The 13,211-nt window shown below is 39.2% G+C and overlaps 1 protein-coding gene across 3 annotated transcripts in view; it reads right to left on the reverse strand.

Annotated features, from left to right (window-relative positions):
- Window positions 1-13,211, reverse strand: part of nav3 (neuron navigator 3) — a 330,354-nt gene that overhangs the window by 244,166 nt on the left and 72,977 nt on the right. For all 3 annotated transcript variants that reach the window (XM_077234164.1, XM_077234163.1, XM_077234165.1), the window contains exon 2: window positions 7,117-7,550. In XM_077234164.1, the coding sequence (XP_077090279.1) occupies window positions 7,117-7,188 (72 nt within the window). In that variant the 5' untranslated portion in view covers window positions 7,189-7,550. The remainder of the gene's footprint in view (window positions 1-7,116; window positions 7,551-13,211) is intronic.

Below are 13,211 nucleotides of genomic sequence, written 5' to 3' on the forward strand. Positions count from 1 at the left end.
TTTCTAGGAGGTCTAGGCTAATTATTGTTAAACACAAACAAAATAATTAGAAATATAAAATATAGACATATAAATTGTCATACATCTTAAAACTGTAAAATAATAACTTAAGACAAACATCAAATGTGTCAACGGATGTCCTAAAAAGAAACTGACACCTTATTTATTTTCAACACTCAAACAACTGCCAAGGTTAAGAAATGTGAAGGAGAGAGAGACAGACAGAGAGTGAGACAGAGTGACAAATGTTGACAACAGCAAACTGACGTGTGTGTGCAACAGTGATCTTTCTTTTGAAAGTCAACACTGAGTGACAGATTCTTTCTTGTTGAAAAATGGCCAATATTTTATTCTCCTCTCACATTTTCACAGTTTCCTGTAAGCTGCGGGTTACATTTTTATGGTGATTCAGTCATATTGTGACACCCAGACAGTCCGACTCTTCGGCATGGCGCCAATGGCACTTGTGTAACCGGCTAATCCCCAGCGGCTCAGACCCAGACCAGCAACAGACTTGCATCACAGGGGGGAATGTGGCAAAGGGGGCTTCTTTTGAATTAGCATGCTAGCGCCACGACATAGGGGAGTGTTGCTCCTGCCAGCAGCAGTTGCCCGAGGTCAAGTGGGTTCATTGCTTCTACGCCCCCCTTTAGACCGTGTGCCAGCTCACGATAAGAAGATTAAACACCCAAAACCCGTTGCACACCTGCCTCTGACTGCAGGCCTTTCTTGTACACAGCACCAAATCACTATTTAACCCAAGATAAAACACGTTTGTCATGCAGTGAACCAGGAAACGGGTTTATAGCTGAATAAAACTGAATAAAAACGAAAGATTCAGAGTTACATGCTAACCTTTAAAGAAAAAACAGGCTTGTTAAAAAGACTAGAAGCAAATTAAAAGCAACAAGCTGTGTAATAGGGCTGGTGAAATAGTTTTTAGAGTTGTTACAAAGGAAAACAATATCCTGTTTCAAGAGTGGTTACAGCAATGTTACGAGAAGCACTGTATTTTTATGACTGTGAAACACTAAAACTAGACTCTTCAATTATTCATTCGACATCTACTAAAGACCCAGTTTATCAATGCTAAGAGCATACATTTGCCAACAACGGGGGTACAGCAGCATCACAGCAATGGTCTCATAGACACCGATTACGTCCTGTGACAAGACCTCTGCAGTGATTGGATGCCAATCTGTGGTCATCTGAAATGGAATGCTAGCATACTGCTTACTGCAGTGTATAATACACGGTATAAACTGCCTACAATTTTACATAAGAATAAGAATAATTTTTTTACAATTTTACATAAGCATTGGTCTTTAAACAGGGGTACTAGACAGACTAGGGGGTCACAGGATGATTTCAAATCATTATGCTCTTATGATCATCGATCATGCATTTATCAAAAATACAGAAAAAAAGCTGTAATATTGTAAAATGGCCACAGTTGTATAAAATAAAGTGTTTAGGCTATGTATTGTTCATGCTCGTTTCCCCAAGATCTCCTAATATGGAGATCTTCGGGAAACGAGCATGAACAATAGATAGCCTGAGCATGAACTCGCATACTGGAAACGAGCATGAACAATACATAGCCATATATATATATATATATATATATATATTTCATATGGAGATCTAGGGAAAACAAGCATAAACAATTAAATACAAAATATTGTCTGAAACTAATAAGGTACTAATATATCATGAATCCTTAGTAGACGTTTAGTAGACTTTTTAAAGAGCCAGTGGTATACAGTTATCATCAATATTTTACATTTTGAATCCAATTTTGAGTTTAAAAGTGTTTGGTAGTATAATAAATAAATGAAAAAGAAATTGCAGTCTATGCTGCTTTGACTTCATAGATTGTACTGAAAAAGGAAGGCCATGTCAAGCACATTGCATCATCGGAAACTGTATTCCTCGCTGTCTGCTCTGGTGAATCATGCACGTTTTGGCAAATATACCAAGCATAGAGAAAATCTGCATAACATGCAATATACTTACTGCATATTACAAAAACTTTATGAGCAGTATGGTGACATGCTCTTCTGAACACAGCCAATGACAGTGCTAGGTAATGGTGGCGCACAGCAGGCATTTGTCAGACAAGTGTCAGCAAATCCACAGCTCCGTCTTATGGGGCGCAGAGCTCAAGGAGGCCTTGATAATTGCGTGCAACTCCCTGCCAAGTTGAACTAATGGCCAGCAGGTGTGAGCGGAGACAGAATGTGGACCACTGCCTCTATGCAGAAATATCCACCTATCAGATCTTCCCAGCATGCACAGGAACGGGCAGCTGGAAGGTGGGCTATGCTCGAGATTCTACCTTTCTCCAGACAAGATAAATGGGAGCAATTAACCATATCATATACTCACACTCCCTCAGACTCTATACATAATGTAATATAAATCGCTCATTGTAGTCGGCGCGTCCCAAAAGGGGCCACAAGAATTAGTGCTCCGAAAGGGCTGATAAGAGTAAAGAAGGTGGCAGGACCGCATACGGTTTTAATAATCGGAGCAGGAGACACAATAACCCCTATAAGAGCCACGATGCTGTGTTTAAGTGATTGTGCATTTATCCAGCCGTTTATTATAAAGCTTGCTGAATTCTGTACAGTTGGGCACTCTGCTGGGAACACAGCCCTGCAGAGCTGCCAAACGCAGCAGTTTCCTCCATTCAGCCCGGCTGTATTGCTGGAGGTTGTTGGAGGCAGAAGGAAAATGAGAATCTTGGTATCCCTTCGGTCCAATTTAAAAGGGGAATATGCATCTGGTCAAATGTGGTTAGTGTTCTGCACATGAGCAGATTGTGCAGATATGCAAAGCAATGGGGTGTTTTAGTTAATTAATGCATGGGCACATTCAGAATCAGTCATGAAATTGTATTGTTCAAAATGGTGCAAGCCCTCAAACAAAAGCAGATAAAACTGAGTAATATAACTTAAAACTTCTTTATTTTAATTGTTATCATTACTTAAATCATTGTTTAGTTTTAAATCTCCAGAACTTGTCATCTCCACGATGACAAGATTGAGCATCATGAAAAACCAGTAATGATGACACAGTCAGAAGCAGTTATCTCAGCTCACTGGAGATGGTTGCTCATGTAAAGATGTAAGGAGAAGGATCTCTTTGATGCTGACATTAGCGTTAAAATTTGCCTTATAAATTATTCATGAGACGTATGTCATGCGTTACTATAGCTGCACATGCTTTCCCCAATGATACAAGAGATAACTGACTGGGTCAATTCACTTGTGCTTTTTATAATTAAAATGTTTTGCACTTGCAGAGCAAATGAGAAACCTGCAAGTCTTGTACTTTCCACAAATGCAAGTTCTATGATGTTTCAATTAATCTTTTTTTCACAGTACATAAAAGTAGATGTTCCCTCTCAATGTTCACATTCATTGTATGGGAAAAAATCAACATTATTCTAAACGTTTCCTCTTGTATCCAATGAAAGAAAGAGAGAGTCACATGGGTTTGGAACAACATGATGGTAAATTATAACAGTACTTTCATTTTTCGGAGAAATATATGAAGAGTTCAGATGCAAAAACCTCTAAGTGCCATCTGAAATGTTCTTCTAGAATGATGATTTTTATCAAGCTCGTATATTTAAGTTCAGTAATTTCACTTAAATGACAATTAATAGGTAATTTTCATTGCCATTTAAGTGAAATTACTGAACTTAAATATACAAGCTTGATAAAAATAATCATTCTAGAAGTAAATTTCAGATGGCACTTAGAGTGTGACGATGTTCGGCTGGATTGCCCTCGAGTGTCTCTAGAGGGTGCTCCACCCCTGCACTGCCTTCCCTGGGACTGATCATGCACACACCCTGAACTGATTTCACACACACCTGTTTCCACTGATCACTCTCACACCTGCATCGAGTTCCTCACGCAGCTCCCCACTCATTTATACTCCACTCTAACTATCACTCATTGCTAAGTCTTGTTTTACTGTTGTGGACATCACCAAGCTTTTCCTAGTCTAGTCCTGTCTGTGTATCTGACCCATCGCCTGTTTCCTGGATTCCGTCTTGTCTGCTGCCTGCCTCTGTCTTCCCGCCTGGTTATCGGACTCTGAGTATTGCCTTGTCTCCTATGCTGTGTTTGCTGTCTGTGACCCTTGCCTGTCTGACTACCCTCTAATAAAATCACGCTGCGTTAGGATCTACCTGTGTCTGGTTGTATCATGACATAGAGGCTTTTGCATCTGAACTCTTCATATTGCTATGACATCCACTAAACAACAGCACAGATTTTGTACCTGAAGTAACCAAAATCTAAGCATTTGACCAGATAATCTGTTTCAACTGATAATAACTGTGTAGCCCAAAGTACTTACAAATCCTTATCAATCCAATGCTAAAACCATATTTCTCAAGTACTTTCGAAATACATAAGTACTGTCGGCTGACAACAATCATGTCTGGATGAGAAACCGCCTAAATCAGAGCCGTCCATCTCAATACTGCTTCAAGAACTCAAGCTTCTGCAGCCAAACATCTCTGGTATGACCCCGTAAGTCTTTCAAAAAACGAAATGCCTGTATTCTCCCATTTTCTCCTGATGGACATCTCTTGAAACTGACGCTAAACCTCTAGCACCACACTTGACGGTCAGTCTCTCTCATGAATATTCAACAGCACTTCCTGTCCATTAGCATGCAGTGTTTCCCTGTTTCGAGAGCAAACACCTCTGGTCATCTTAATCTTGAATTCAAATGAACAGTCGAAAGCTGTATAGGACAATTCTTCATCAATACTCCAAACATCTAATTCAAGCAAGCTCTCAATATTTACATTGAATTTTTTACCTGCTTCTCTCCATTAGCGTAAGAGTGTATGTATTATGATGAATGAGGAGGACACTGGGTACTCCGCAACTTGATGATCAAAGCCGTCTGTCCGCACAAAGCTTTTATTCACTTCAATGAGAAAATGGAACGGAAAAAGCAACTTCTTCAGTATTTTCTGTTCTTCCACTTACGTCAGTGTTTTGTGAGAGCCAGAAGGTCTCTGGGTTTAAATCACAACTAAAACAAACATAGGAGGAACGGTCACTATATCAACGTGAAACTGTAACTGGTTAGATTTACACAAAACAACTCTTATCCCATATCATTTTATTAAGTCATGCTAATTTCTGTTCAAAGTTGTGAATGTTGCAATTTGTCTAATTGCACACTATTTTGCTCTTGTGCTGTATATAACAAATCACACAAATGTATGTTATCTGTACAGTAAATCTCAACGTCAAATATAAGTGACGTTTTCTTAATGAGAATGGGCTGTCCAATTCCATAATCTGCCACAATAAACAATTCCAAGAACTTCCACAATTGCTTTAAAGTCTTTGAAACTGCATTTGAAATAAGTTGAATAAAACTGTAATTGTGATATAAATAAACAGTTTTCCAAAAGGTAAGCAGAAGCTTGCACCTGCAACACACATATGCATCCATCTTTCTTTGCCCCTGCCTTGCCGCTTGTATCATTGAAGAGCTAATATGGGACCTCCCAGTAGATGTTGGGTCTAAAACAGAAATAAAACCCCTATAAAGTCTGGTTCATAACTTCATCAGCTTCTAATGAAGCTGCAGGTGTCAGGCCTGATAGATTACTGGGTGTCTTCTGCAGGTTAGGGACTCTCTGGCAGAAGATGGCTTATCATAGGTACCTCATTAGCCAGAATCAGGTCAGCGGGACTCCATCCAGTTCAAACAGCACACACACTTCTCTCATGTCCAAAGGCGAAGTGTTAAAAACTAATCACACTTTAGAGCAGGAGCTCCACTCTCCCCTGCAGTGTGAGCGACAGAAGGACAGTGTCCTAGATGTAGAATGTAGAGCAGACCTGAGGCACTAAACAACTTCCCAGTGCTTCTCCAAACCTCAATGAAGTGTTTTAGTTCTGCTAACCAATGCAACACCAGCAAATTCCATTTAAATTCTTCTAGTACCTTCCACCAAACTTTCATTCCCTCTCCAATGCTTAAGTTGATTGTCAACTTTTTTATAAATAAAAAATACCACAGTCCCAGAGAATTTAACAAATAAAATAAGAAAAATAATACATGATCAAAGAAATAATAATAGAGTAAAATGAAATGTAATACTGTATTCATTTTTTATCAATAAATTATTAATAATACATAAAATCTCTCCATCATGCTTATGTTGGTTGTCATATTTTCCAAATAAAAAAGCCATATATGTATATGGCATATATGTATGTGTGTGTGTGTGTGTGTGTGTGTGTGTGTGTGTGTGTGTGTGTGTGTGTGTGTGTGTGTGTGTGTGTGTGTGTGTGTGTGTGTGTGTGTGTGTGTGTGTGTGTGCGTGCGTGCGTGCGTGCGTGCGAAATTACAATATAATAATAATAATAAAATAAGACAAAATATGTAATTAGTTTTTCATATTTAAAGGTGCCCTAGAATTTGAAATTGAATTTATCTTGGCATCGTTAAATAACAAGAGTTCAGTACATGGACATGACATACAGTGAGTCTCAAACACCATTGTTTTCTCCTCCTTATTTAATATAATTAATATTTAATAATATTATATGAAATTCCCCATACTTATGTAGATTTTACAACTTTTTTTCTAAATAAAAAATGACAAAAATTATGCATATATAATAAAATATTGGTAGTAGTAGTATATAAAATAAAAATAATAAGTAAATATATTAATATATTATGTTATATAATAAAACTAGGTATTATATATCTATTTTATACACTGTTCCATGTCTGGAAAATAATAATTTTACTTTAAACACTTTTTTTAGGTACATAAATCTGCAATTTTAGTCAAATTAGTTAGGACTTCTTGGCCTACTGAACATAATTAATATTCATGAGCAAAGCTGATCAAAATTGTGTTATAATTGTATTCCTTCCTGTTTTCAGGTCATACTACACCCTCGTAGAACTACCTGAAAATCTACTTATAAATAAACAACAGGATACACAAAAACCACCAACAGCCGCTATGAGTACAGCATCTCATCCATTCTGCACTCCTGATGGTCTTGAACTTTCAGCCCTGCGGAAGTGGTAGGAATGAACCACGCGTCTTACCTTTTTCTGATCCTCCAGCTTTTGACTTGTGGACTTCTTTACATGCTTGCTGGTTTCAGGCGGTACATCCATCCCCGGTGAGAGCGGTAATATCTCCAAGAGAGACTGAGCGAGAGAGAAAGACAAGAGAGAAAAGAGCTACGAGCCAAACGTGTGGAAGAAAGGGAGGGGGCTACAGGCAGCCAGATTATTCCTTTGCCTGGGTCACATCTTCTCTCAAGCTGAGGTGGGCCTTTCTGGAAGAACTGGAGATGGAAAATGAAGAGGAACGGAGATACACCCCAATTCACAGAAACCACGTCAGCAGGATGAAAACACCAGCATCCTCTCCGCACTTGAAAACATCCATTCAGAAGTTTGTAATTTCCAGCCAGTAGATCCCAGTGTGTGTGTTCTGGTAGTCCACCTCAGGGCTGCATCCTTGGTCCTCAAATCTGTAAAACAAACACATCTTATCAAACTCCAGATATCCAGATAAGAAGACATAATAAAATAGTAATCAGTTGACACATAAGCAATATGAATTCATTTTCAATCTGTATATTTTGTGAGAAGTTGAAATCCCATGCATGCCGATTTACCTCTTGCAATAATCCTTTCTAAGCATGTTTTAGTTAGTTATGAACTGAATGTGAGGCCAAAATACTAGTCAACACAATAGCCCGACAAAGCATTCATGTGACCCACTACCAGCACTAAGTGCATCACGACCTGCTGATGCGTGGTGTAGATCAATTTTCAGTGGGTCACACATAGCCTACGGTTTGTTCTGTTGGTAGTTTTCAATATTTGATATATATAGTCACCATTATCCTTATTTAATGTTTTCAAACCAGCAGTTCTACACACATACCACAATGATAGTGACTCCCAAAAATACAAAATACATACAACTAAGGGAAAAGATGCACTCAGGTGATTGATACAAAACAAATACATGACAATAGAGTAAAATAAACAGTTCAAGTAATGTAGTAAAAAGTAAAAAAAAAAAAAAAAAAAAGTAAAACAGTAACAGACAGATTTGCCACATTATGTCATACCATTAGAAATGGCACAGTGGTTGATGGGTCAGTAACACATATGAGTGTCAAAGATAAAGAATGAAACTGTTAAAAATCTATTTTAAAACCGCATTTGCATTTTCATGTTAGTATCATGCATCATAGCATTTTCAACAAATGTTGAAATGTTTAAAAATACCATGTGATGTAACCACCAAGGAAAAAGTAATACTAATTTCCTTCCAACTTCAAAAAAACAAACATTACTTTTTTAAGGCAAACAGTATTTTTTTTAAATACCTATATATATATATATATATTTTTTTTATAAATTCATAAACCTTTTTGGGGAGCTGTTTTTTGTTTTGAATGTTGTTTTTGTTTTGCTTTTATAATTTGACGTTTTATTTTGTTTTACTTTTTTGTTTTTGATTTGTTTTTGTTTAGGTTTGTTTTGTTTTATTTTGCTGTGTGTTGGTTGCTGGGTTTGTATTTAAAAATGTAAGAAAAAAAAAAATATATATATATATGTGTGTATCATAAAAGTGATTTATTTAAGTCATTGTGTGCAAGAACTGAAAATATATATAATATATATTTGAAAATATATATAATAAGAAAATGAGTAGCACTTAAATGTCAAAAAGGATGATGATAATGTCACTCTCGTCTATTGAGCATCCTTTGCAATCCCAGCATTCCAAATGTGAAGTCTCTTCACCGAAATAGCTAACACTCACTAGAAAGTCAATATCTCTTGAGCTGTTTCATGCAACTTGTGTAGGGAGGCAGTGTATCTGCATATCAAAGTGAGTTTTGCTACTAGTGTTCTTCTCCATATATGAATAAACACACGTTTGTTCTTTGGCACATGATTGTTTTCACCCTTCTTCTCCAGAAAACAGCTAAAAAAAGGAAGGATTGAGTCATGCTGAGGTTGTAAGAGTCATTCTGGGAAGAGACCAAGCTCTGAGCAATTACCACAGGATCGATAGCTGGCCTTGTCTGCCCTTTTGGCACACTTCTAAACATTGGCTTGTCAAAGGGTGTTTGACTTGGCAAGATGTAAGAAGTTCATGGACACTAGTAAAATGACACAGATAGACACTTTGGCCCGTGATTCCCAATTTTCGTCTTTAGGATTGAGATATACTAGGTTTTGGGTTTCATAAATAATAATTCTTTAACCTCAGAATGTGTTGACTTTGCTATTTGTGTAAAACCAACCTCCCTAGGCCAAAAGTTTATTTTTATTTTTTGTCTAGACAATTATTGCATCGGATTCTTGCCAAGTTGTGTGCATGTTTGTGTGCGTGTTTGTGTGCGTGCGTGTGTGTGTGTGTGTGTGTGTGTGTGTGTGTGTGTGTGTGTTTGTTTGTACTTCAAATTGACTTCCTGCCACTACATCAAGAGTCACAATTAATCGAATCAAATTTTTAGTCATGACTGAATCAAATTTTTTAACCATTTCATCAGCATTGAACCAATTTACTTCCCCAATGCTTTTCAGTTGTAGTCGATTTGTTTCCCTTTATTCAAAAGCGCAACATGCAGCAGTCGTTTTTGTCAAAACTTGAATACAAAAAGTAATTAAGAAGTGATTTTTGTCATCTCTGACTGCCCTGAACACAGATGGAAAGAACAATCATGAGGAATCCATAGTGGGATAGTATTATTTGCTATTTTTATTTGTCAGAGAACAATTCTTTGGAAAAAAAAATTGGCCCAGGGTCTCTCAGGATTTTCAAAACAATAGCTTGATTGAATCAACACATGCACATAAATCTACATGGTACATCTGCCTTACAAGACAGTAAACACACAGCATCATTCGAAGGCTCGACTGAGTGCTACCATCTCCTACATTATTCATTACTCTTAATTTCCCTTATGTTCCACTGAATACCACAAACAGAAACATTCCTGCAAAGGACTTACACACTTTACTCTGCATATATCCATGGTTTCTGACGATTATACTTGATTTGGCTGTGGATTCACAGCATTGAATCCAGCATTCCCTTGAATACCTCTGTCAGTAAGGGCAGTAAGTCATTTTTCAAATACATATGTGATATCAGAGATAAAAACCCACAACCAAGCTGTCAAAATTAATAGATCAAAGCACTCATGATAATGGAAATACTCCACTCTGCTTGGCAGGTAAATTGTTGTTGTTTTGAGGTGAAGAACAATTGCAATTATTACGAGAGCAAAACATGTTATATGCGCATTTCACAGCTGACTGTCAAATTCAGAAAAAGTATTTCTATGTTTCATGTATATGATATATCTAAAATATATGTGCCCTTGTAATGGATAAGTTGGCTCCCTATCTGTTGCTGGAAGCATTAAATGAGAAGCCAAGCACAATAATTACAGAATTTAGACCATAAGATTGTATGTCCTAGTGATTAGATAAAGCGGCGAAAATATAAAGCAAATGAAGCAGGAATATGTGTACTGTCTCCCCGTCTCTAATATACATCCGCTACACTTGAGAACAGAAGCCTGTTATTAGACCAATAGGGTGGAAAGAAATCACATTTGCTATCTGAATAACAATGTGCTAATTCAAATAGGTCAGGCAGGTGCAGGTTTGATTCAATCTGTTATGAACTGCTCAGAGACAAGAAGGTTGAGGATCCAAATGCAGTTTATTAAAGTTAATCCAAATCATAATCAGAATGAAGGCAAAGGTCAAACACAGGCAGACAATCCAAACAAACAGACAAATCCAGAGGGTGAGGCAGGAATGGGAAAACCAGGAAACGGGCAGAGATCAAGAACCAATAACAAAGAAAACAAAGGAAACGCTCAGAAATGCAGTAGAATAACGTACAAGACTTTGCAGGGAATGATGAGGTGATCCAGGCTTATATGGGGTGAACTAAACAATATAATGAGACACAGGTGAATGTGATAATCAGAGATGAAGAGTCCAGGCAGTGAATTATGGGAAATGTAGTTGTAAGTGAACAATGATAATCTGATGTTGAGTACCCTCAGCTGGCTCTCAAGGGCACTCCAGCTGATAACCGTTACATAGCCCCCCCTCAAAGGAGCAGCTTCCAGATGCTCCTAAAATTCTCCAGGAGGGAGGTGGAGCGGAGGCGGACCCGGGGGTGGGATGGAGGGCCAGGGCCGTGGAGCGGAAGAGGACCTGGAGTCTGCGGCAGGACGGAAGGCCAGGGTGGAGCAGGATGTGCCGGCGACAAGGGCGGAGCAGGCAGTGCAGGCGACCAGGGCGGAGCAGACGACCCATCGGGCGGCCAAGGCGAAGCAAACAACCCATGGGGCGGCCAGGGTGGTGAAGACCCCTCGGGCGACCACGGCACAGGAACAGACCCCGGCTCAGGAACAGACACCAGAACAGTAACAGCCACAAGGACAGACACAAACACAGAAACAACAATTGGTTCAGGAACAGACGCCGGCACAGGAACAGATACTGGCTCTTGCTCAGGAACAGCCACCAGAACAGTAACGGCCACAAGGACAGACACAAACACAGAAACAAACATTGATTCAGGAGCAGATACTGGCTCAGGAACAGATACCGGCTACGCTGAGCGCTCAGGTTCAGGCGTGACTTGAACAACAGTCTCTGGATCGGCAGACGTGACTTGAACAACAGTCTCTGGATCGGCAGACGTGACTTGAACAACAGTCTCTGGATCGGCAGACGTGACTTGAACAACAGTATCTGGATCGGGAGACGTGACTTGAACAGTCTCTGGATCGTCAAAAGTGATGTGGACAGTCTCTGGATCGGCAGATGTGGCCAGCGGTGAGGGCTCTGTGCTGGACGGGGCCAGCGGTGAGGGCTCTGTGCTGGATGGGGCCAGCGGTGAAGGCTCTGTGCTGGATGGGACCAGTGGTGAAGGATTTGGAAACTCGGCTGAGACGTGGCGAGGCTCTGGAAGCTCTGGCATGTCGTGGTGAAGCTCAGGCATGTCGTGAAGGTCTGGCATGACGTGAAGAACAGAGCTTAGCCGAATGGCAATGTCAAGATATTGAGCTAGAGTGTAGTGAGGGGTATTGTCAAGCATGAGGTAGTTAAGAAGCTCATTAAGTCCATGGCGAAAAATGTCCTTTAAGACAGCATCTTTAAAGTTCACCCCATGGCTAAGCTCACAAAATTCATCGACAAAATCCTCAATTGAACGGTTACCTTGGCGGAGGTGGAAGAGACAAACTACTGGATCCATGTTGATGAAGTCTTCTGTTATGAACTGCTCAGAGACAAGAAGGTTGAGGATCCAAATGCAGTTTATTAAAGTTAATCCAAATCCTAATCAGAATCAAGGCAAAGGTCATACACAGGCAGGCAATCCAAACAAACAGACAAATCCAGAGGGTGAGGCAGGAATGGGAAAACCAGGAAACGGGCAGAGATCAAGAACCAGGAACAAAGAAAACAAAGGAAACGCTCAGAAATGCAGTAGAATAACGTACAAGACTTCGCAGGGAATGATGAGGTGAACCAGGCTTATATGGGGTGAACTAATAATAATCAGAGATGATGAGTCCTGATAATCAGAGATGATGAGTCCAGGCAGTGAATTATGGGAAATGTAGTTGTAAGTGAACAATGGTAGTTTGATGTGGAGTACCCTCAGCTGGCTCTCAAGGGCACTCCAGCTGATAAACGTTACACAATCCCATTATTCATCCTTACAATATATGGATGGATGGATGGATGGATGGATGGATGGATGGACCTGTGAAAAAAAAATACTAAAAAATCTTTCTGATGACTTATGAAACAAACACAGTATGAATTTCTGTGTAAATCATTCCCAAATTTGTTCTATTTGAGTTTCATGAATGGGGTGCAATGAGCAGAGGATATTAGTAGCACTTCTATACTAGTATACTAAACTCTTTTCCTCCGCTCTTTTCCTGACATTTGTTATTCACTGAGCATTCATTGACAGTCAGTGAGCTAGAGTATATTCAATAAAATATGATTCATTGGCTTGACCTCTGTGTCGCCACTATAATTTCATGTAAAGATGTAAATCTCTATGGTGGACTTCCACTGATTTCCTTTGGGAGATTTGACGGTACAGAAATGCCCCTGTACTG

This window comes from Siphateles boraxobius, unplaced genomic scaffold (genome assembly GCF_051911475.1).
Source record: "Siphateles boraxobius isolate OS27281-9 unplaced genomic scaffold, OSU_SipBor_1 19, whole genome shotgun sequence".
In the NCBI taxonomy this organism is placed as follows: domain Eukaryota; kingdom Metazoa; phylum Chordata; class Actinopteri; order Cypriniformes; family Leuciscidae; genus Siphateles; species Siphateles boraxobius.